Below are 25,881 nucleotides of genomic sequence, written 5' to 3' on the forward strand. Positions count from 1 at the left end.
CGACGACCGGCTGGTTCGGGACAGATTTATCGTAGGTTTGCTTGACTCTCGCTTGACCGACCAGCTCTGCCGCAATCCAAAGCTTACACTGGACAAGGCACTCATCCAAGCGCGTCAGTACGAAGACGCTGAAAATGAGAAATTGCGGCGTCAGGGGACAGGCCTTGCACCAGACGCACTGAACGTCGACGCCGTTGCGAACAACCAGTACCGAGTGGCCGACGCCCCAGCATGCGAAGCTGCCCGAAGTAAAAGTAACGTCTGTCGGCCTCCCGAGTACCGCGCCGGCCCGAAGTCGGCATGCGATTTTCGCGGCCACGCCCCTCATCCGCGATCTGAGTGCCCAGCACGGTGGGCCACATGCAACCAATGTCGCAAGAAGGGACACTTCGCGGCGGTTCGCCGCTCGAATAATACTAGGCGTTTAAGCCAAATCCCGCTCTGCGCCGTGAATTCCTCGCAAACAGAACGCCGGCACGTTATTGTTCATGTCAACGGACGCCCCCTTCAATTCAAAGTGGATACTGGGGCAAACGTTTCGGTCGTACCTCCGAGCTTCACCGGGTGCCCAGTAGACCTTGACAAACCCGATAATGAACGGTTGATGGGGCCGGGCCGCTGAAGCCTAAGGTTGCTTGGGACGTTCCCTGCTACCATGTCGTGGCTAGGCCGGTCGGTATGCAAAACGTCGTACGTTGTAGCAGACATTGACTCTCCTCTGCTGGGGTACTCGGCGGTAGTGGACCTGGGTTGTTGACACCGTGGAAGATGCGGAAGCTCGGAATAGGCCCCCAACGTCATACAAGGCCACAGCTTCGCTGTTCTCAGGCCTTGGCAAGATGCCTGAAGAATACCACATTCGTATCAAGCCGGGAGCGATTCCATTTTCTCTCAGCGTTCCTAGGAGCATCCCTATTCCCCTCGAAGGCGTAGTCAAGAAGGACTTAGATGCCATGGAAAGGGACGGGGTCATCCGGCGAGTCACAGTGCCAACCCCGTGGTGTGCTGGTATTGTGCTGGTACCCAAAGCCGATGGCGAATACGGAATTTGAGTTGACCTCACGAAGTTGAACCAAGTAGTTCTTCGGAAGAGACACCTTATGCCCACAGTGGACCAGGTACTTGGCCGCCTTGGCAATGCCGCGGTCTTCTCGAAACTTGATGCAAAATCGGGGTTTCATCAAGTAAGGCTATCGGAAAGCTGTCAGAAGCTGACTACCTTCATAACACCATTTGGACGCTACTGCTATCGCCGCCTGCCCTTCGGCATCACGTCCGCTCCCGAAGTATTTCAGCGCCAAATGCCTCGGATTCTAGAGGGCCTGGAAAGGTGTGTGAACATGGTAGATGACATTCTAGTATTCGGCAGGAGCCGTTCCGAGCACGACAGCAGACTCCAAGCAGTCCTTCGCAAGTTAGAACAAGTGGACATTACGTTGAATGCCTCGAAATGCTCCTTCAGGGTATCTTCCGTCAAGTTCCTTGGTGTAGTGGTGAGCGCCAGTGGCATCTCGGCTGACCCTGACAAGGCATCTGCTATTGTGAACATGAAGCCGCCGACAGATACGCATGGCGTCCGTCGTTTCCTGGGCATGCTGAACCACATTGGAAGATTTTTATTGAATCTGTCTGCCGTCACTACACCGACACAGCTCCTGTTGAACAAGAACGCGGTCTGGACCTGGGATCATGCGCAAGCAACCGCTTTCGAGACATTGAAGGGAATGGTGGCATCTAATGCTTGTATGGCCAGCTACAATCCAGAGCTACCCACCCTTGTGTCGGCAGATGCCAGTTCGTTTGGGCTAGGCGTGGTTCTCTTGCAGGAGCAACAGACGGGAGAGTGACGGGCTGTCGCGTTCGCGTCAAGAGCACTGACTACCGCTGAGCAGCGGTACAGTCAGATTGAGAAAGAAGCGTTTGGTGTCTCTTGGGCTATCGAGAGGTTTGAAGAATTTCTGCGTGGACTCAGCTTTGTCATTGAAACCGACCATCAGCCGCTCGTCAGGTTGCTTGGTTCCGCCGATCTGGACCTCATGCCCCCTCGCATCCAAAGATTTCGCATAAGGCTCATGCGATATCAGTTCACAGTCAAGTATGTTCCAGGAAAGTATCTGGCCACGGCAGACACCCTCTCTAGGGATCCCGAAGGCTCTTCCACGTCCGAAGAGGACAGCACAGAAATTTTTGTGTCTCTGGTCGTGGCAGCCCTTCCTTCAACCCTGGCCGTACGTCTTGAAGACTTCAGGTCTCACCAAACTTCAGACGGCGAGTGCTCAATGCTGAAAGCATACTGCATGAAAGGGTGGCCTCGACGAGACCGTCTGCCGCTCAACATGACGCGTTACTGGGACCACCGGGGAGACTTCACTGTATGCGAGAACATGCTGTTCATGGGCAGACGCCTAGTTGTGCCCGCAGCACTACACAGAGACATCGTGAGCCTTCTGCACGATGGTCACCAAGGCGTCAATCGGTGCTTGGCGGTGGCTCGAGGCTCTGTGTGGTGGCCCGGTCTCAACAGCCAGGTTAAGGCAGCCGTAGAGAACTGCCCAGCATGTGCTTCTATAGGCGTTCAACGCTGTGAGCCCATGATTGCGACCGAGACACCATCAGCTCCGTGGGAAAGTGTGGCCATTGACTTGTTTCATTTTGCAAAACAAGAGTTCTTGGTGGTTGTCGACTACCCTTCTCGGTACCCTGAGGTCCTCACACTCCAGTCCACTTCTGCGGGAGCCGTTATTTCTGCGATCAAGAACACATTTGCCCGACACGGCATCCCGGTGACTGTTGTCAGCGACAATGGGCCACAGTTTTCCTGCAAAGCTTTTGAGGACTTTAGGAAGACATACGGTTTCACGCATGTCACGAGCAGTCCACGCTACCCGCAGTTGAACGGCGAAGCAGAGCGCATGGTTCGCACGATCAAGGAGTTATTTCTGAAGGCCACAGACCCGTTTCTGGCTCTGCTAGCATACCGTAACACTCCCGGTGTGTCTGGCTACAGCCCGGCCCAACTGCTCATGGGACGCTCTCTGCGAACTCGTGTGCCAGCCACGGCTCAAAGCCTTGTTCCAGATTGGCCCCAGGTGAAAGAATTCAATGATAGAGATGCCGCCCAGAGACGAAGACAACAGAGAGACTACAATAACCAACACGCAGCGCATGACCTTCGTGCTCTCGACGATGGGGAGGAAGTCTGGGTGCGTGACACGCGGGCAAGGGCGACGGTCCTAAGCCCGGCTCAGAGACCCTGCTCGTACATCGTCCAGACGCCCAGTGGCACACTAGTGAGAAACCGCAGACACCTTGTCCCCTGCAGCAATCCTCAGTCGGCCCCCTCAGATGAGACGTAATATCCCCAACCCTACGGCCCCGACATCGGCGCCGTCTCCCGGACCACAGCGGGCAGCAACCGGTAACGCGTCGGACACTCCAGCTCCTGCACCTGCTGCAGGATCGCCAGGTCACCGTTACACACGATACGGCCGGCGCGTGGTGCCACCTCGGAGACTGAATTTGTGAGACTGCTGCAAGGACTGTTTCTTGGTGGTGCTCTTTTGGAACACTTGTGTTTGAGAGCTCTGAAAGGAGGGATGTAGAGGATGCCACCTGTTGCTTCTAGTAACTGAGGGGTGGCGCCCCCACTCTGTATAAAAGACATCGGTGGGCATTAAACGCCGCTTTTTGCTGTTTGTGAACTACGCATTGTCGGGTCATTCTTCGCGGGCTTCACGCCCACTTTTGGCTCGGCTAGTGGCATCCGCGCTACCCGGGCACGTCACTACAGACACTGGCAAGCTATCCCAGGAAACGAAAAATCTCATTAAGAAGCGTCAAATCATGAAAGTCTCAAGTAGAACAGACAAAATAGAACTGGCAGAGCTTTCAAAGTTGATTAATAGGCATAAGGTATCTAATGTAAGAAGGTATAACATGGAGAGAATTGAACACAATCTGAAAAATGGAGGAAGCGTCGAAGCAGTGAAGAGAAAACTTGGGATAGGAAAAAATCGGATGTATGCACTAAGGGACAAAGAAGGCAAAATAACTACCAATATGGATAGGATAGTTAAAATAGCGGAGGAGTTTTACAGAGATCTGTACAGTAGCCGGGACAACCACGACTTTAATACTATAAGAACTAGCAGTAACCCAGATGACACCCCACCAGTAATGATAGAAGAAGTCAGAAAAGCTTCGGAGAGCATGCAAAGAGGCAAAGATGCTGGTGAGGATCAGGTAACATCAGATCTACTGAAATATGGAGGACAGATTGTGTTAGAAAAACTAGCCACCTTGTTTACGAGGTGTCTCCTGACGGGAAGAGTACCGGAGTCTTGGAAGAACGCTAACATCATCTTAATACATAAGAAAGGAGATGACAAGGACTTGAAGAATTACAGGACGATTAGCTTGCTCTCTGTAGTATACAAGCTATTTACAAAGGTAATTGCTAACAGAGTAAAGAAAACCTTAGAATTCAATCAACCAAAGAAACAAGCAGGATTTCGAACAGGCTGCTCAACAATCGAGCACATTCATACTATCAATCAGGTAATAGAGAAATGCTCAGAAGATAACCAACCACTATACATAGCCTTCATAGATTACGAGAAGGCCTTTGATTCAGTAGAAATATCAGCTGTCATGCACACACTGCAGAATCAGGGCGTCGATGAAGTATATGCTTATGCTTATGCTTATTTATAAACAGGTACGAACTGATCGCTCAGGCTTTTATCAGAGGCATCTCCCGAGAGAGCACAGTCACACCCTACGGCACAGGGTGTATACATATGAGAAACCACGTACAAATTATGGCACACAAAAACTATTGTATCAACATATCTAGTCGACATGACCCCCGACGCAAAGTGAAAGAGTATCGTGCAAGAACGACCATGTTTTATAATTCCTTTTTTGTGATGACCATTAGAGATTGGAACTGGCTGCAAGACAAGCAAGTGTGCTGTATAAATGAAGAATTGTTTTATTCCAGTCTGTAACCCCCCTGCTGTAACGCCTTTTTGGGCAAAGCGGGGCACTCACCAAATAAAGAATAAAGAATAAAGAAAATTTCGCATTTCCTGAACGAACAACCGATTGTAGCTTATCTAATTGACAATACAGTCTCATATGGCATTTTTAAAAAGAAGATACAGGAACACTTCCTATTTACACAAACGTAATCACCGTCACCATCTTTGTTTAATATTCCCTGAAGTATTTTCTTGTGTGTATCACATTAACGTTTTGACTATGTTATCCAAACTGTGTTTCATTTATCGGTCAAACATATTCCTTATTGATGTTGTTGTCTTTTGATTGTTAAAACCTTGTATTCAAATTTAAAGTTTCTTCAGGTATTTTACATGTCTTACATTAGTGTTTGTCTATGTTCTCTACAGTTGGCTTCATTTGTCGGACACGCATATGCTTTATTGATTTCATTGCCTGTGCAAATTTTCGCTCATTTATGTTTTCCTGTACATGTTTTGCATGTAGAAACTTATTTATGCTTAATTTCTTATTGACTCTTTACTTTACACTGAGCACTGTGTTATTTTGGTGGGTTTTGGGTTTACAGGGGGCAGGCGCTTTGTCAGGCTTTTATGCCTTTTCGCCGGTCTCCTAGGCAAATTGTGCCTTTCTTCTTTTTTTTTTTTTTGCTTTTGCCTGAAATAAACTTCAACTTCAACTTCTATATATAAACATCCTGGAAGAAATCTACAGAGGATCAACTGCTGCCATAGTGCTTCATAAAGAAAGCAACAGAATACCGATCGAGTACGGTGTAAGGCAGGGGGACACAATCTCCCCAATGCTATTTACCGCGTGCTCACAGGAGGTTTTCAGAAGCCTAGAATGGGAACAGTTAGGGATAAGAGTTAATGGAGAATACCTTAATAACCTGCGCTTCGCCGATGACATTGCATTGTTGAGTAACTCAGGGGACGAGTTGCAACTCATGATTACGGAGTTAGACAAGGAGAGCAGAAAGGTGGGTCTAAAAAAGAATCTGCGGAAAACGAAAGTAATGTACAACAACCTCGGAAAAGAGCAGCGCTTCGAGATAGGTAATAGTGCACTTCATTTTGTAAAAGACTATGTCTACTTAGGACATGTAATAACGAGATAGGTAATAGTGCACTTCATTTTGTAAAAGACTATGTCTACTTAGGGCAGGTAATAACCGCGGAGCCGAACCACGATATTGAAGTAACAAGAAGAAGGAGAATGAGGTGGAGCACATTTGGCAAGCACTCGCAAATTATGACAGGTACATTGCCACTATCCCTCAAGAGGAAGGTATATAACAGCTGTATCTTGCCAGTACTTAGCTACGGAGCAGAAACCTGGAGACTTACAAAGAGGGTTCAGCTTGAATTGAGGACGACGCAACGAGCAATGGAAAGAAAAATGGTAGGTGTAACCTTAAAAAACAAGAAGAGAGCAGAGTGGATTAGGGAACAATATGGGCCGGGCATGTAGCGCATAGACAGGATAACCGCTGGTCGTTAAAGGTAACTAACTGGATTCCCAGAGAAGGCAAGCAGGTTAGGGGGAGACAGAAGGTTAGGCGGGCAGATGAGATTAAGAAGTTTGCGGGTATAAATTGGCAGTAGCAAGCACAGGACCAGGTTAACTGGCGGAACAGGGGAGAGGCCTTTGTCCTGCAGTGGACGTAGTCAGGCTAATGATATATATAAGGAAAAAAAGTGTATACCTGCATATATATATATTGTTATGCCTGCGAGTCCACAGCAAACGTCCGTGCCTCTGAAAAAGGCAATCTGTGTCAAGGCCAGCACGCCAGCCCGCCTGACACGAACAACTCAACGGCATCATCACGCCACGGCGCCTTTCTGGCGTGCATGTGCAGTGAGTCACCTCAGAAAGCGAGCCTGTCGCGTAAACAACCGGCGTCTTCCTGTCTGGCGGCTGACGCAATGCGCGGCGACGTCACTCGTCCTTGGGTGCAGCCACCTGCAGCGCAGCCTCTCCAGATTCGATGAGAAAGAAGGACGCGGCCCAGCGGCGATTTCATTGGAGGATTCTGACCTCGCGATTAGCGGCGCTTCTGGTTGGACATTTGGGTTGGACCCGGGGCATATAAAGGAAGCCCTGCGGTGCGTCGAGAGAGACCCCTTGAACAGCAGACCCATTTGAGAGTAGAGCTATGTGTTAGAGAGAAGAGCTCGGCTCTTCGCGTCTCTGTCGGCCCCAGTGCCGAATTTGTAACGCCTCTGTATATATGCTGTACATAAACCTTGTTTAACTCACCGTCGTCTCGACCGCTCGTCTATCAGCTCAGCGCAGAAGCAGTCGCGAGCTGAGAAACCTACGCTACCAAACGGCTGGTGACCTTCCCTGCGGAGTTCGAAGCAGTGGCACCTTCGGGACCGTGTTGGCGTCCCCGTCTTTCGCAACAGTGGTGGCAGCGGTGGGATTCGTAGCGCCCTTCGTAACGGCGTCGGAGGCACGCGTCGCAACAGTGGTGGCAGCGGTGGGATTTCAGAGGCCGTGCGTCGCAACAGTGGTTGGCAGCTGCGGGATCGGCCGGCGTCAGCGACATCGATGCGGTGAGTGCCTGATGTTTTCCCCTCAGTTCACCAGACTACTCTAGCTCAGGTTGTAGTAGTTTAGAGAAGGGCTGTGTGAAGCAATGAAGTGAGCTTTGATCGTTTCAAGTAAAGTTGAAGTGCTTTGAAACCAAAGTTAATGCGGAGGAGGTAAACACGGGAGTGTGAAAAATTGCTTGCACGTCTTGCTAGTTGACTTATAGTGGGTACGGCAAGTAAATTGTTAACAGGGGCAAACAGCAAGAGGCTAGTGTGAACGATGGAGAACCTTAAAGTGAAGGAACTCATCGAAATTTGTGAAGAACTCGGCATTACTTTGGGCCGTGCGAAACGAAAGCAAGCGATTCTTGAGATCATGAAGGATGAGGGAGTGTCGGCTGAGGAAGTCGATGAGGCCTGGGTGGATATCGAAGCACGCCGCGAGGAGGCTGAAAGGCGAGAAGCTCGCGAACGTGAAGAAGCTGAAAGGCGAGAACGCCGCGAGGAGGCCGAGAGACAGGAGCGCCTCGAGTTGAAACGAATAGAATTGGCAATCCTACAGTGTTCGCAGGCGCCTAGCGTAGCTTCTCCGACGATTCAGGTCAGCGGTTATAGAATTCGGGACCAACTGCCACCGTTCGTAGTAGGCGAGGACATGGCGAAGTATCTCGTCAAGTTTGAGCACGTCTGTGAGCGAAATGCTTTGGAGCGGTCTCTTTGGGCTGTGGGAATTGAGGCTGGCCCGCTGCCTTTGCGCGGGCTTTCCCGCCTTTCTACCATTCTCATGTCCCGACATGTCTGCCCTCCTTTGCTGTCTGCCGCGCTGGGAAGGGCGGAGTGACGTTTAACTCCCTCACCCGGTAGCGGATGTTGACTGTGGCGCCGCGCGCGGGGACCCCCGAGAGGTTTTCGCGCGCTGCGTCGGGAGCAGGGAGTACAGTCCGGGACTTCAAACGGTGAGCCACGCATTCTTTTCCGTCCGTCGAGTCCCGTCGCTCGGGGCTCGTCGGACTTCGCTGACGGCGCCTCGCGCCCATGCGAACGCTCACCTTTTGTTGCCCCGCTGCGTACTCACGGCCGAAGGGCAGTACGGTGTCCTAGTGCGTGGCCTAGCTACGCCGACCCGTCTCCCTTCGAAGCCAACGCGAGCGCCTTTGCCCTCGCTCGAGCAACCGGGCCCCTTTGTCCCGGTGTCCCCGTGGATTACCTTTACCGCGGAGACGTGCTCGTGGCACCCCTGTGTAGTACTTTGTGCCCGTGGCGTGGATAAGCCTACTTGCTTTCCCGCCGCGCCTTTTTGCAACGGGCTGTACTGCGTTTGGTGTTGCCACAATAAAGTGTTGCGACTTGAGCAGTATCGTGTTTCCCGCCACGGCGACGGTTAACGCGTGCCCTGCGGCTCGCTAAGACCGGACCCACGCTGGTGGCCGTACTCCTTCGGGATACGTGTACACCACAGGGCGCAGAACCTGTTAGCTCTTCTTCCTGGCGAAGTGTCCGACGCGATAACTTGCTTGTCGAGGAAAGCGTTTGAGAGCTATGACGAGGTTAAGGAAGTGCTCTTGAGACGTTATAAGTTGTCGCCCGAGGCTTTCAGGCAAAGGTTCCGGTATGCTAAATAGGGGAATGAGTCACACGTTGACTTCGCGTTTCGTCTTAAAGCCGATTTAATTGAATGGCTCAAGGGCGAAGGTGTTTATGACGACCGCGATAAAGTGATGGAATGCGTTGCATTGGAGCAATTCTACCGCTGCATCGAGGAGGATGTCAAACTTTGGCTGCAGGACAAACTTGGGGAAGTACAGCTAAACAAGGCAGCAGAGTTAGCTGAGGAGTATTATACTCGCCGAAAGTTGCATAGCAGGGCAGTGCGCGTGGAAAAGGATGAAAGGAAAGAGGGCTTTTCAAAGAAACCTGATCAACGGAAACCCGCTCCGTACCGTAATTTCAAGAAGAACCCGTCTCTTAGGAAGGACACTGTAGGGGAAGGGCAAACGGAAGAGGAGAAATCGAGTGAGGTTTCTAAACAACGCACTGATACCACACGGGCGTTTGAATCACGGAAGCCACTAATCTGCTACAAGTGCAAAAAGAAAGGGCACATCGCGATAAACTGCAAGCAAAAGTTGACTTTTGCAACAATCCGAGAATCTGAAAAGAACATGCTGTTGTTGGAGCCGTATATTCAAGAAATTAGTGTGAATGGGAAAAAGTGTCGAGTACTTTGTGACTCAGCAGCAACCATGGACGTTGTCCATCCTTCATTGGTGTCTCTGGATGACTTTACAGGAGAATGCGCGTGGATTAGGCAAGTCGCTGAGGAGCAGATTGCTTGCTTTCCAATCGCTACGGTTGTCATTGAAGGCCCGTTCGGTAAGCTTCGCACCGAAGCGGCTGTGTCTGCCGCGCTTCCCCATAGTTTTCCTTATCTTTTCTCTAACAACTCGGAGCAGCTTCTCAAAGAGCAAGGTAAATCGTTCTTCTCCAACTTAGTGTACATAGCCCTCAGGCGATCGCAAGCGCGGAAGCTTTTGCGGGAGCTTGATCTTGTTCTGTGTGGTAAAACAAGTTCAAAAGCAGCATATCTGTGTGATCATAGTGGCGAGTCGACGGAACCTCAAACACGAAATTCTTCGTGTGCGTCATGTGAGCAGTCACACGAGCGGCCCGTCGCCGAAGCGACCGGCGCGGTTTCCGTAGAAAGGGGGGGAGACGACAAGGCGCCATTGAGTCAGAGCGAGAGGGGCGCAACGCTCTTGCCTGTAGCGGAAAGTTGGAGTGAGTTGTCGAGGGTTGATCGAGAAACGCCCATTCGAGAGCAGCGTGCAGACCTCTCAATTAAAGCACTAGTGGAAAGCCATAAAAACGCGGCACAAGTGCTGTCGAAGGAGTACTACGAGAAATCAGTGAAGAAGCGCGCTTTTGAAGTAGGAAGTCAGGTAGTGCTGCTGCGGCCGTTCAAAAAGAACAAGCTTGAGAATCATTGGGAAGGGCCCGCCAAAGTAGGTAATATCTAAGCTTTGCGATACAAATTATGAAGTGAAATTAGGAAGGTGGCCGAACGAAATTTACCACAGTAACTTGAGGAAACCATACATTCTACGTCAAGCAGTCGTAAATCTGCTTTTGAATTCTTCAGAGGAAGAGGGAGCAGAAATTTTGAGTTTCAGTGATGTAATCGAAAGGGGATCGGAGGTAACCTTGGAGCAGTTGAACCTAGAGCCTAGCTTAGGTGAAGTCCAGAAGGAGGACCTGAGAAAGATTGTTTCCGAGTTTAAAGACGCGTTTTTGGACCGCCCCGGAAACACGAGGGTGAGCGAACACGATATCGAGCTAAACGATGAGGAGTCAATCCGTAGCAAGCCGTATCGTTGTTCCCCTGTGCAACGTCGCAAGTGTGAGCCACTCTTGGTACCGCATAGGTATCGTCGCCTAAAAGTGGCCGGTTACTGAGATGGAGCGTGATACTCCGACAGCGCAACTTTGACGTTCGCTAAAAAAAAAAGGAAAGCTAAACGCTAAAGCAGGCGCATTGAGCCGTGCGTTTAGTTAGTACCTTCTCTACCTTTCGGTTTCTCACTGGTGATTCGGGGCAAAATTTTGACCTCATCACGACGTGGGCTGAGCGCTCTCGCCCAGAGTGAGCTCAAGGGGCCAACTTTATGTGGTATTCTAATTCGTTGCGTTGTTGTACGTGTGAAAATTCGAGTTCTTATTTTAAGAGTCTTGTGTCCCACATGTGCCTCTTGACGTAGAGGGAACGAAATTCCGATAGACGCGTAGCTAGGTATATGTTGTACTATACTTTGTCTGGTGTTCTGTCGGGTGAGCGAGGGCACTTGCTTGTGTCGTGTGTTGTCTGTTGTCGAACCGTTCTTGACAAGTTGCAGAACCATCGACAAGTGCTGAAACCAAGGATCGTCAGAGACGAGCGAAGCTGGTCTACAAGTTGTGGCCACAAGCCAGTGGAGCTGGAATCCGTCCTCAAAAATGGGATGTGTTCCCGGAACGGTGTCTGGAGCTGCATTCTCCCCATGGCCCTGGAGACGAACCTGGAGGGACCTGGCGAACGAGCGCGCCTGACATCCGAGCCACGTAGAAGCAGCTCGTCTTTCCGGCGCATTGTCTGGCGGCGGGGGTGCTGTTATGCCTGCGAGTCCACAGCGAACGTCCGTGCCTCTGAAAAAGGCAATCTGTGTCAAGGCCAGCACGCCAGCCCGCCTGACACGAACAACTGAACGGCGTCATTACGCCACGGCGCCTTTCTGGCGTGCATGTGCAGTGAGTCACCTCAGCAAGCGAGCCCGTCGAGTAAACAACCGGCGTCTTCCTTTCTGGCGGCTGACGCAATGCGCGGCGACGTCACTCGTCCTTGGGTGCAGCCACCTGCAGCGCAGCCTCTCCAGATTCGATGAGAAAGAAGGACGCGGCCCAGCGGCGACCTCATTGGAGGATTCTGACCTCGCGACCAGCGGCGCTTCTGGTTGGACATTTAGGTTGGACCCGGGGCATATAAAAGAAGCCCTGTGGTGCGTCGAGAGAGACCCCTTGGACAGCAGACCCATTTGAGAGTAGAGCTATGTGTTAGAGAGAAGAGCTTGGCTCTTCGGGTCTCTGTCGGCCCCAGTACCGAATTTGTAACGCCTCTGTATATATGCTGTACATAAACCTTGTTTAACTCACCGTCGTCTCGTCCGCTCGTCTATCAGCTCAGCGCAGAAGCAGTCGCGAGCTGAGAAACCTACGCTACCAAACGGCTGGTGACCTTCCCTGCGGAGTTCGAAGCAGTGGCGCCTTCGGAACCGTGTTGGCGTCGCCGTCTTTCGAAACAGTGTTTGCAGCAGTGAGATTCGTAGCGCCCTTCGTAACGTCGTCGGAGGCGAGCTTTGCAACAATGTATATATATATATATATATATATATATATATATATATATATATATATATATATATATATATATATATATATATATATATGCATTAAAAACGATGGACGAACGTGCGAAAATGTTTATTACATCGAACATTTTGGCAGGAGTGCCTGCCTTATTCAGGTATTCCCTGATGAAGGCAGGCCCTCCTGCCAAAACGTTCAAAGTAATAAACATTTTTGCACATTCGTCTGTCGTTTCTCAATGCATACAAAGCCCAATAAGTGCCCTGACAGGAGCCAATGCATATAATAAATATTGATGGCTGCGCCACCATTGCCGGCTCTGTCATATCTTCCAACACCCCCAACATGCACTTGAAGTGCTTAAGCTCTCCCCATTGATTTGTCATAAACTTCAAAGGAGGGCAAGCCGCCAGCGGGTTGCACCGGAGGGTGAAATAAAGAAAGGGTGGTCAAAATGTTCACTTGAAGGAAGGGTGGGTGCTTGGGAGGTATTGTTGACACTGATGGCGTAGCTCATTTACGTTCACCTTACTTTGTTGAGTTCCTGTTCTTTCCTAATCCCGCCATGTCCCTCTTGCTTCTTTCTAACGTTTATTCCTCCTCTTTTATTGCTTCTTTTTTTGTTGTTGTTAATATTTTTCTTCTGTTCCCTTCCCTCCTGTCTTGAGAAGCTATAAGGAGACACGAAAAAGTGTAAATAGTATTATGCCTATAAAAAGACGGGCTCCCGTCGAAAACGTCGGCTGAATAAATAAGTTTTTATGTGAAAGCGCATGTACTTTTATAGTTTGTGTGCGTATATATATATATATATATATATATATATATATATATATATATATATATATATATATATATATATATAAAACTAAATCTTTCAAAAACTAAGTTCATTGTGTTTACCAACAAAAAGAAGCCTCTACAATTTACATACTTTTTGGGAAATACTACAATCACTAGAACAGATCATGTTAAATATTTTTTCGTGTATTCTGTGTACTTACGGCATACTATAGTAACTTATTTATGTAATAAGGCAAGCCTACAAAAACTAGAGTAGCGCAGAATAGTATCAAGACTAAAATTCATTTACCAGCTTTATCATGGGGACTTTAAATTATCATGGGTGCATCATCTTCAACATTCTTTGAAACTTTCAGCCCGAACGAATCACAGCAAAACCTTTAGGCAACCAGTTAGCCACATTAATGTCCACAAATTTGCTCTATTTTTTGACGCGATTACTTGTTGGAATAACTTGTGCGAGGAAGTTGTTAACTCTGGGACGTTGGCTGTATTTATAGAGTATATTACTTTTTCTTGATGTATGTTGCCTCTTTGTATGTGTATATAAGAGAGTATATAAAGGTATAAATGTGTAGGTGTGTATATACTGGTGAGTACTATGTCTTTCGACTTGTTAATTTTTTCAGATGTGCCAAGACATGCTGTGCATTTGTATTTATTTTCTGTTTATTTTTTGTATTCCCTCCTGCATGGGCCCGTGAAGGGCCTGCAGTATCTGTAAATAAACAAATATATATATATATATATATATATATATATATATATATATATATATATATATATTGTGAGCGCATCCGAATCTGACAAAGAGAAGACGGCTTTTACCACCCCAGATGGGCTATATGAATTTAATGTAATGTCTTTCGGACTTTGTAATGCGCCTGCTACCTTCGAACGTATGATCGACAGCGTGCTGCGTGGCCTGAAGTGGAAAACCTGCTTATGCTACCTAGACGACATCATAGTGTTTTCGTCTACCTTTTCGCAACATCTACAACGTCTCGAAGAAGTCCTAGGTTGCCTTGCAAAAGCTGGTTTACAGCTGAATACGAAAAAATGCATCTTCGCAAGCAAGACGATCAAGGTTCTAGGGCACTTAGTCAGCAAATACGGTATTCGACCGGATCCTGAAAAGCTTGCCGCCATCCTCGAGTTTACCTGTCCGTTGCGTCAAAAAGACCTGCGCAGTTTTCTCGGGTTGGCATCCTACTTTCGGCGCTTCATACGCAATTTCGCAAGACTTGCCTCTCCGCTCCATCAACTGCTCGCAAGGAACACGGCATTCTTCTGGTCTGAAGACTGTGAAAAGGCTTTCCTGGCGTTGAAGCAAGCCCTAACATCAGACCCGGTACTATGTCATTTCGATCCAGGTGCACCCACAATTCTTCACACTGACGCCAGTGGTCATGGTCTCGGTGCCGTTCTACTGCAGCGTGACAACACCGCACGCGAACGTGTCATCGCTTACGCCAGTCGTGCTTTGACTTCTGCCGAGAAAAATTATACAATAACCGAACAAGAGTGCCTTGCTGTTGTATGGGCGGTACAAAATTTCACCCATACCTCCACGGCTGCCACTTCACAGTCGTCACCGACCACAACGCATTGTGCTGGCTTTCGTCGCTAAAGAACTTATCGAGTCGTCTTAGCCGCTGGGTGCTTCGTTTACAAGAGCACAACTTTGATGTCGTCTACAGGTCTGGTAAGAAGCACCAAGATGCTGATGCTCTCTCTCGCAGCCCTCTACCCAACCGTAATAGCCCACTGTCACCAATTTCCACCGCAGCATTACCCATCGCAGGTCTCAGTTGGCTAAGATCCGGCCGCCCTTCTACCCTTGTGTGGCATCAACGCGTTGACCCTTACTGCCGCTCCATAATAGCACGCTTAGAAGGCACATCCGCTCCTCCGAACGGCCGACTTCGTTGGCAACTGAAACAATTCAAGCTTCACGATAGTGTTTTAGATCACTATATTTACCACGTTGAAGGAAACAAAGGGGTCCCCAATATACCACGTTGCCTACAACGTCAGGTTCTTGAGATATTCCACGATGATCCTGCTGCTGGGCATCTCGGCTATCACAAAACGTACGACAAAATACGCAGTCGGTTCACCTGGCCTGGCCTCTCATCTGCGATTGCCAAATATGTTTCTTCGTGTGCCTTATCAAGTTATGTCAACAGCGGAAACGACCCACTACTGCTCCTTCTGGCTTTCTCCAACCTCTTCCTTGTCCCACTTTGCCATTCCAAGTCCTCGGGATAGACTTGTACGGTCCCCTTCCCTTGACCTCCAATGGAAATCGTTGGATTGTAACGGCTGTTGACCAGCTCACTCGTTACGCGGAAACTGCCTCACTGCACGCTGGTACAGCCACTGAAGTAGCTGATTTTTTTCTGCATAACATATTTTTACGCCATGGAGCTCCACGTGTTCTGCTCAGTGACCGCGGCAAGGTCTTTCTTTCCTCTATTGTTGCTGAGATTCTATGCGCCGCCAACACCATCGACAAAACAACTTCTACTTATCATCCTCAAACAAACGGCTTGACGGAACGCTTTCATCGTACCCTCTCGGACATGATTGCCATGTACGTTAACCCTGACCACACGAACTGGGACGCCATTTTTCCATTCGTAACGTTCGCCTACAATACAGCTACTTAACGCACCACCGGCTTTTCTCCCTATTTTCTGGTTCATGGCCACTCTCCAAGTGTAACTCTGGACGTCTCCTTCCTTTCGGCTCCTGCTACCTCAGCAAGCCCTTTATCCAAACAATTTTTGTCTCGCCTCGAGCACTGCCGTCATCTGGCCCGAATCAACACCGGCATCTCTCAGGGAGCTCGCAAGTCTCGCTACGGCTCAACACACCATGCTGTCACCTTTTCCCCAGGAGACGAAGTTCTTCTGTGGACTCCCGTGCGTGTGCCCGGCTTATGTGAAAAATTCCTGTCGTTTTATAGGGCCTTATATGATGATTGAACAAACGTGCCCCGTTAATTACCGTATTTCACCACTTAACGCTCCCTCCGACCACCGTTGCCGTGGGACAGAAATTGTGCACGTTTCTCGGCTGAAACTGTACACTTGATGCAATTCCTGATATTGTCTCTCGCGCGGCCAGGAGGCCGCTTTCAGCGTGACGGGGAATTAGTGTGGGCGCAGTCACCGACTCTTCTTTATCAATTGGACATGTCATCATCATTTGTATAATTTCCTCATCTGTAGATATCATCATCAGTGTGTGCCAGCTCGAGCTCGCCTCGAATAAAGCTCTTCCTCATAAGATATATATATATATATATATATATATATATATATATATATATATATATATATATATATATATATATATATATATATATATATATATAATATTATGAGCACAAACTACCAAAATTACTCGAATCTATTGCGCACCTTTTTTCCGGTTGAGCAAGCTTATAAATCGCATGCACGTTAGAATCGAGTACGAAAAAAAATGAACACGGGCATTCTATTGCCATCGGCATTTATATTTACATTTCACCCTACATGTATCGGCCATTTCTGCCTATGTGTTTCCCATGTGCAGCACTTCTCACATATGCAGAGGAGTTTGTCATCTTGTAGTGCATTAGCATCGACGGCATGGAAGGGCCGACTCCAAAAACTCGACGAGTGCACCACGACGCCACTTTTAAAAGAAAAGTCATCGCTTGTGCCAAAACGGACGGAAATCAGGCCGCATCGCAGTCGTTCAGAGTTCCAGAAATGTGCGTGTGGGACTGGCGGAAACAAAAGGAGAATATTGTCGACAGCAAAGATTTACGCAAAGGCTTCAGTGGACCACAGAAGGGTCGGTTTCCGCAAAATGAAGAGCTGCTCGGCGAGTATGTGATTGAGCAGTGAGCGGCACAGCAGCCCGTGATGACAGAACTGCTCCAAGTGCAGGCTATGCTTAGAAAAAGGGCTAATGCCGAGCCAGTTTAAAGCGAGCAGGTGCTGGCTAACTAACTTTATGAAGAAGAAAGGCTTTTCCCTCCAAAGGCGAACGGGCATATGCCAAAAGTTGCCGGAGGAGTACGAAGAAAAGCTTCACAGTTTTCAGAGGTTCGTCCTAAACTTGCGGCACAACAATGGCTACGTGCTTGGGCAAAGCGGGAATGCCGATCAGACGCCTCTTTACTTCGACATGCCTGTCACCACAACCATCCAGAAGAAAGGGGCGAAGCAAGTTCGTGTGCTGACATCGGGCCATAGTAAAACTAGAGTGACGACAATGCTTCGTTGCACGTCAGATAGGCACAAGCTTCCCCCGTACCTCATATTTGAAAGACGCTTCCGAAAGGAGTCGTTTTCCCGAGTGGTGTGATCGTGCGGGCTAACGAGAAAAATGGGTGCACATCACAATCGATGTCTTACTTTTTTTTTTTCGTCGTGGAAACCAGGTGCGCGTTACAATCGAGGGCGCGGTAGAATCGAGTAAATACGGTAATGGGGCACAAGATGGGAGATGAATGAGCGCTTATTTGTCTACTTCTTTGCGTCCTGTTAGTTTGCGCTTCCAATATTTTATTATGTATATGTACCAACTAGCCCGCTTATCAACCCTTCTGTAAATATACATACTTTATATATTACGAACTTGATTTACGCCCACTGCAGGACAAAAACCTCTTCCATGCTCGGCCCATCAGCTCGGTCTTGTGCTTGCTGCTGCCACTTTAAACCTGCGAACTTCTCGATCTCATCTGCCCACCTATCTTTCTGTCCCCCCCTCACCCATTTGCCTTCTCTTAATATCCAGTCTGTGATTCTTGAGGAATGACAGTTATCTTGCTTTCCTGATCCGTGCCCTGTCCATGACCATTTCTTCTTAATTTTGACTATGATGTTCTTAACAGCCATTTGTACCTTGATAATTTCTGCTCCCTTCTCGCTGCGTCATCCTGAACTTAAGTTGAACCCTCTTTGTTATCCTCCAGGTTTCTGCTCCATAGGTAAGTACCAGCAACATGCAGCTGTTATATACCTTAGTCGTGAGGAATAGTGGCAATATACCACTCACAACTTGTATATGCTTGCCGAATGTGCTCCACCTCATTCTTATTCTTCAAGTCACTTCAATCTCGTGGTTCGCCTCTGTGGTTACTACCTGTCCTACGCAGACATACTCTTCTACAACTTCAAGTGCACTGCTACCTATCTCTTCTGTTCTCTTCTGAGCTTTTTCTGCTTTCTTCATCTAATTCAGTAAACATGAATTTCAATTTGTCCCCTGAGTTACTCAGCAATGCAAATTCATCGGCGAAGTGCAAGTTCGCCGATGACATTGCATTGACACACACACATACATGCGTGTGTGTGTGTGTATATATATACACATGGAGTAGACAACAGGGGAGTAGACACATGTACAAATCTATTTATGAAACATTTACGCCGCGGGTCACACTTGAACCACCAATTGTAGAGCATGTGCATCTTCAAGATATTGTGTACTTGCTCAAGCACTGGTTCAACAACAACAGGTGGAGTCAACATACCGGTGTGGTTATGAACAGACTCGTTGGAGTCTGAGCTGAGCGTTCCTGAGGTGGACCCCATCCGCTTCAGGCTGTTGGCTCGTCGCACGATTGTGGCTACGGTGCGGCAGTACAGGGCCTTGGCCAGTGCGTCACGAGTCTGGCTCGCCTGAGAAAAAGGAAAGCGAGGTTCGTTAGTCATGCAGGGGGGCTTTTGGAGTACGTTTGAAAGGAGAGGCTCTTAAAACTTGATGTCGGGTAGGTGGGTGCGAAACTTTATTGAGATCTGAATGTAAACTTTTAACAGATAAAGTGCTTACCAGTGCAAACGACTGGGCAGGAGGGGATAGGAGAAGAGGCGAGACAGAGCGCTTAGCTGCCAACAATTATACCAACACGCCCAATCCTACTGTTTCTTGTGATTCAACAGATGTCTGTCTGGTTGGGTATGTAAAGTGGGAAACTATTTAAACTCCAACCAATAAGTACGTGAAGATGTGTAAACTGGAAGTTTTGAAACCGACTTGGTTAATTCCTCAGGGGGGACTGAGTTTTAGCCGCGTCTTCAAAGCACTTGCGGGGTCGTTAATGACCCCCCTTCCCTCTCTTTCTCCCGTTTCGCCGTAGAGCAAAGTCCATGTGTATACGTCAGGGGAAGGGTTCTGAGAGAATGGTTGATGTTTTGGGCCGTTCGCTGTATATGCCACGACCCTAGTAGTAACCTTCTCCTCCAGTTAGTCTGGCTTTCAAGGATGGTCTTTGCGTCGAAATTTATCCGGTGGTCAAACTTCTCAGAATGCTCAGCGACTGCGCTGTGCTCTTTGAAGAGCTTCCAAGCGTCATTGGTGTGTTGTTTGAGTTGCTCTGGTAGGTTTTTCGTCTCGCCGATACATGAAGAAGGGCACTCGGCGCACAAGATTTTGTAAACGACACCAGGGGTCCTGTCTATTGTTGACTGGTCTTTTGGGCGGGGGAGGAGGCGGCCCAGCAAACATGAAGGCACGTGCGTGATGCAAACTCCTTCTTTTATAAAGACCCGTGCTAACATCTTGCTGGTTCCTTCAACGTATGGGACCGGTACACGTTTCAGAGGGCTGCCAATTAATGCTGATTGTGGTTTTCGTATCCTCTGTTGCTCTGTGGTGGCTCGTATAAAGTTTTTGAATATTAGTTTTTTCTATTCTTTCTTTTGCTCTGTGTCGTTGGAGATTATGGCTTTCTGGAGAAATGTGGTCAGAAATGAGGCCGTGTGGCAGGCGGGATAGGATGAATCATATTGAAAGCCGGAGTGCGTTGGCTTCCTGTGAATGAATAATTCCAAGCCGTTGTGCTTTCTTGCCACCTGGACGTCGAGAGAGGGCAGGCTGCGGTCGCTTTCACACTCGGCCATAGCTGGGTGCACTGAATTTAGATGCTGTCTCAAGTTTTCAATTTCAGGCTTCTTTATGACGCAAAAGCAATCGTCCATATAATGAAAAAAGAGGTTGGGTCGCGGCGAGAAGGAGCTGAGTGCTTTTTCTTCCATGTGCTTCATGGTCAGGTTTGCCATCGTGATGCAGATGGAAGCTCCCATCGCGGTTCTACTGTTCTGCCTTAAGATTGTTTCTTTGTAGAAGAAGTACATATTAGACAAACAGAATTCCAGTAGACGGCAGAGCTCGTCAACAGCCAAAGGAGCCCCTTCACACAAGCTTGCGTCACCCTCAAGCCCAGCACAGGCAGAGGACACAGCTAAGGGCACTGGCGCATTGGTGAACAATGAAACGACGTCGAACGAGACCAGGCTCTCGTCATCGTAGATGCTTACCTGTGACGCTAGCTTCAAGAAGTGGCTGGAGTCGCCTGCATGCATCTTCTGGGTTAGGGGGGTGAAGATTCGGCGTAGAAAATTTGAAAGGGCTCTGCATGGAGAGGAAGTGAAGTCTACAATTGATCGAAGAGAAACATCAGGCTTGTGAATTTTTGGTAGTCCATAGAAACCCGGTGCAGATTCGTTACGCAGATTAGTTGAAAGTAAATTGTTTTTAGATCTGGGTAATGCTTGAAAATTTCCAAGAGTAGCTTGTTTAGCTGTGCCTGGGTTTGCTTCGTTGGGTCCCTTCCTAGCTGTGTGTATGCACCCCTTTGTAAAAGAGCTGAAATCTTTCGATCGCAGTCCCAGCTGTCCAACACCACCGTTGAATTGCCCTTGTCGGCAGGCAAGATGACAATGCTCTGATCTTGTCGGGAACTGCCTGGATCTCCTCTGCGGTCAAGTTTCCATAGACGGGGCATTGTTGACATTTGCCAAGGCACGCTTTGGCAGTTTGTGAAAGATCGTGCAAGCCGTTGCTTATCATTACAGACCAGATTATAGACAAATGCTTATTTCGTTCCTTGCGTTCCAATCTCCCCATTTTGATATATGAGTAAAGGTGCTTTTAACGCATTTTTATATATCCTATAAATGCACATTTCTGACGTTGGTGCCTAACTGCCTATAAATGCCTGTGTGGCATCTGGCGTCAATGTTAACGTGAATGAACATAATGCCCTGGAAACCCCGAGTGTGAGGGGGAGTGCGCCTTTGTAAACGGTGTGGTTTTCGTTTACCCCCGAATCCGCCATGCGTGCAGTTTTGAATAGTCAATAATTTTTTGTTACAACGGAACAAAACTGGCGACAAGGATGGGATAGACTTCAAGCATTTTGCCAATGCAACGAGCACTACCAGGAGCAGCCTGCAGCTCAAAACAAGGTGGGGACTGAGCACGGAGAGGGTGATTGCGGACAATGGCTCAGGCTGTTCAGGCACAACTATTGATCGCGGCGCCATTGCCGTTCGCGGCAACTTCAAAATCTTGGATCAACTATGTTGAAAGGCTAAAGGCATTATTCAAAGCCAACGAGGTGACTTCGAATTTGAAAAAAAAGGTCGATCCTAATCTCTGTCCTGAACCCTGCAACCTACGCTTGTCTATAGAGCTCGTTGGCACCGAGCAAGCCGAAGAATGAAAAGTGTGGTATCATTGTTCGTGTCCTGACGTAACATCTTAGTCCCGAGCCATCGGAGATCTACAAAACTTTCAGATTCTAGAACTGGATGCAAAACAGTGGGGAAAGTGTTGCCAACTACCTAGCAGAACTGCAAAAGATTACCGACCATTGTTTGTTCAGAAAAGCCCTGGAAAAGAATCTTCACGATCGTTTCGTCATCCGACTTTGTGAAAAGGGGGTACAGCAGCTACTGCTTGATAAACCTCGTAGCTTGATCTTGAAAGACGCACTAGACACTGCCCTGGCGACGAAGTTGGCCATCTCGAATGCAAGCAACACGCCAGCCGCTACGGTGGCAACCGGCGTGAACGCTTTGGAGCACGATAACCAGAAAGCCAGTCAGGGTAACCAGAAAGCCAGCCGGCCACAGGGCAAGAAGCTCTCATGCATTCCTTGTAGCCAGAAAAGTCATTCACCAGTAGAAGGCCCACACAAGAACACCTTTTAAGTGCAACAAACGTGGAAATTTAGCAAGCCAGTGCTTTGAGAACAAGACTTCCAGCCATCAAGGCAAGTTTCAGTCAAACATGGTAGTTGAAGAAGAACCCGAAAGTTTTTATCTGTCCACCGTTCAGAACCAAAAGGGCGTGCGTAGCAATGCGTACACTACCACACTCAACTGGGGTGAAGTGGACCTCCAAATGCAAGTGGACACCAGATCCCCTGTGTGCGTGATTGCAGAAGAGACCTAGGCTTAAGGCAAATTTTTGGCAGAAGTTGGAGCACACAGACAAAACTCTATATTGTTACACTGGGAAACTGCCTCTACTGGGAATTCTGAAGCTGGTGGTGAACAACCCAACCGGTGAAATGCAAGGGGTGCCACTGGGCCGGAACACTTTGTCGGTGACAAAGTGTTCCGGCCCATCCCTCTGTGGTCGCGACATCATCCAGAAACTGAACATTCTTGGACTGAACAGTGTCCCCTTTGGGCAGGTAGACAGTTTGGCTCAGGAAACAATGACAAAGCTGAGAAGTACTTTGGTTTGGGCTAGTTGGTTCATAGTGCTGAAAGGGCAGCGCAAAAAACTCGGGAAAAAAGAAGGACAGTAGAGACAGAGCACTGACTAACATTGGTTTGGGCTAGTTGGTTCATAGTGCTCACATAGAAAGGGCAGCACAAAAACTCGGGAAAAAAGAAGGACAGTAGAGACAGAGCGCTGACTAACAGAGACAGAGTGCTGACTGTTAGTCAGCGCTCTGTCTTTACTGTCCTTTTTTCCCGAGTTTTTGCGCTGCCCTTTCTATGTGAGGACAAAGCTGATGAGAGAATTCAGCAACTTGTTCTAACCTGGTACGGGGTTGATGAAAAGGTCGCTAGCGCATATCAACTTGAAGAAAGAGGTAAACCCAAAATTCTTCAAAGCACGCTCTCTACCTTATACCATGCGTGACAAAGTGGCTAGGGAGTTGGACCGGCTATGGGAAGAAGGTATGCTATCACCGGTCACCCACAGTGAATTGGCCACCCCAGTGGTATCAGAGCTCAAAGGGGATGGCAGTTTGAAAGTGTGTGGTGATTCAAGGTCACTTTGAACACAGCATAAGAAGTACATTAGTAATAGGATGGAAAGGTGGGCTAATTGGTAATTCATGATGGTTCAGCCTCCTCTTTGCTTTGTGTCTGTGTTTACCCCCGCGCTCCTAGTTCGCTGAACCATCAAGTAGATTAGTACCCACTGCCTAAGGTGCAGGACATGTTTGCCAATTTGAAAGATGACTATTGGTTCATGAAACTGGACTTACGGGAAACACACTGCCCTGTACCGTTAGATGAAGAGTAGAAGAAGGCAGAAGTGCTAAATACTTACAAGGGACTGTTTTCGCACAACCGTTTGCCTTATAGAATAGCACCAGCGCCTGCAATTTTTTAGAGGAAAATGGAGGCAGTGCTCAAGGACATTCGAGGCACTCAAGTGTTCCTGGATGACACTTTGGTAGCTGAACGCCAGCATGAGTTTGGCACCACCCTACGGAAGGTGTTGTCAGCCCTCCGTGACAATGGTATCAAGCTCAGGGAGGAGAAATGCATTTTGCGAAAATTCAGGGAGAAGAAATGCATGTGAAGAGGGAGTGAACTATCTGGCACACCGAATATGTAGTATCGTGCGGTAGACCCGCTGCAGGGATAACACAGGGCACGGCGCTACAGCGCCGGCCGACACAAGGTACGCAGCAGCCGCTAGCTAAGCAGGAACTCTTGTTTATGTACACTAGCATGCTACTACATACATATTGTAACAAGCGTGTTCTTCAGAGGAGTTTCAGCAAGAAACTCGCCAGGGCAAACAAGACAGCTGCAGCACAAAAAACAGGAGGCCGAGAGCGCGACACACGAACTTCGTCCTCTTTTCTCTCACTGGCATAGAGCTAGCGCCGATGTGCACCGGTACAATTTCCTCCCCGTACAATGAGGAGCCATCCTGGCGATGGCGACTTAAGGAAAAGACGCTATAGGTGGGTCGTAGCAGGGCTTAAGTCGCGTGACGTGAACTGTTTCGCGGCCTCAGCAGCGATGATCGGGCAATGGGTTGACCGGCTCGACGACGTAGTTTACGAGAGATGTCTGCTCCAGTATGCGGTAAGAACCGTGATACCTTGACAAAAGTTTAGCGGAAAGTCCGGGAGTTGTGGTTGGGACCCAAAGCCAAACCAGCTTTCCCGGGGAGTAATGGGCATCAGACGCTGCTGTGTCATGACGGAATTTTTGGCGCGACTGATCATGCATGGTGTACGAGCGAACCAGTTTACGGCACTCTTCAGCATAAGCAGCAGTTTGAGAGATGGGATTGCCCTCAGAAACGTCCGGTTGTTACGGCAGAAAGGTGTCCATAAAACATGAAAGTTCACGTTCATCCAGGAGAAAGAAGGGAGAGAAGCCAGTGGTAGTTTAAGACGCAGAGTTGTAAGCGTAGGTGACGAAAGGAAGTACGCGGTGCCAGTTTGTGTGGTCTTCCGACATGTACATTGCCAGCATGTTGGCAAAGGTACGACTGAAGCGTTCCGTCATGCCGTTAGTCTGAGGATGGTATGCGGAAGCGGTATGGTCTACAATGAAGCATTCTTTGAGCAGAGCCTCGATGGAATTTGAGAGAAAGACGCGGCCACGGTCACCAAGTAATTCATGTGGGGCCCCATGGCACAGAATGAGATGACCAAGTAGGAACCAGGCGACGTCTTTCGCGGTGGCGGCTGGTAGCGCAGATGTTTCTGCGTACCGCGTGAGGTGGTCGATGGCGACTATTATCCAGCGGTTGCCGTCAATAGTGGTTGGGAGTGGACCGAAGAGATCGACTCCGACGCAATCAAATGGCCGGGCAGGGCAGGGCAATGTAAAGGACCAGCGTAGCTGTGAGTAGAAAGCTTGCGATGTTGGCACGCAGGGCACGGCTGAACGTACCGGCGAACGTATCGATACATGCCTCGCCAGTAGTACTTCAGGGGAAGACGCGAGTACATCTTGAACGAGCCAGCATGACCACACTGAGGGTTGTTGTGGAAGGCACTGCAAATGTCCGCGCGCAAATGAAGAGGGATCACGAGGAGCCACCTGCGGCCTTTGGTCAGGTAATTGCGACGATACAGCAAGCCTTTACGAAGTGCGAAGTGTTGAACTTGTTGGACTTGACGACGTAGGGTGCCTGAGGCGGGGTTTGGGGCCCGTTGAGACAAAATGTCAAGCAGGGAAGCAATCCAGAGATCTTTGCGCTGTTCTTCCGGCATGTCGGTGATGGCCATAGATGATGAATAACAAGTGGAAGCTGGTGAACTGGCAGTGTCGGAAGGCAGTGGCGATCGAGATAGGACGTCAGCGTCAGAGTGTTTTGTCCAGAGCGACGAATCACACGTATATCGTACTCCTGTAATCGTAAAGCCCAGCAAGCCAGGCGCCCAGTCGGGTCTTTCAAGGATGACAGCCAGAATAGCGTGTGGTGGTCGGTAACAACATCAAACTCGAAATTTACCGATTGCCCAAACAATTGCCAAACACTCCTTTTCTGTGACGGAGTAATTTGACTCTGCCTTTGTGAAGGTACGACTGGCGTATGCTACAACGTACTCGCC

At 48.7% G+C, this 25,881-nt stretch overlaps 1 protein-coding gene across 7 annotated transcripts in view; it reads right to left on the minus strand.

The window, feature by feature from the left end:
• The window catches only part of dachs (unconventional myosin-IXb-like dachs), a 512,416-nt gene that overhangs the window by 231,584 nt on the left and 254,951 nt on the right, over positions 1-25,881 (minus strand). For all 7 annotated transcript variants that reach the window (XM_075883315.1, XM_075883314.1, XM_075883320.1 and 4 more), the window contains one exon: positions 18,802-18,949. In XM_075883315.1, coding sequence (XP_075739430.1) covers positions 18,802-18,949 — 148 coding nt within the window. The remainder of the gene's footprint in view (positions 1-18,801; positions 18,950-25,881) is intronic.

The sequence above is a fragment of the Rhipicephalus microplus genome, unplaced genomic scaffold (genome assembly GCF_043290135.1).
Source record: "Rhipicephalus microplus isolate Deutch F79 unplaced genomic scaffold, USDA_Rmic scaffold_16, whole genome shotgun sequence".
NCBI classification, from domain to species: Eukaryota; Metazoa; Arthropoda; class Arachnida; order Ixodida; family Ixodidae; genus Rhipicephalus; species Rhipicephalus microplus.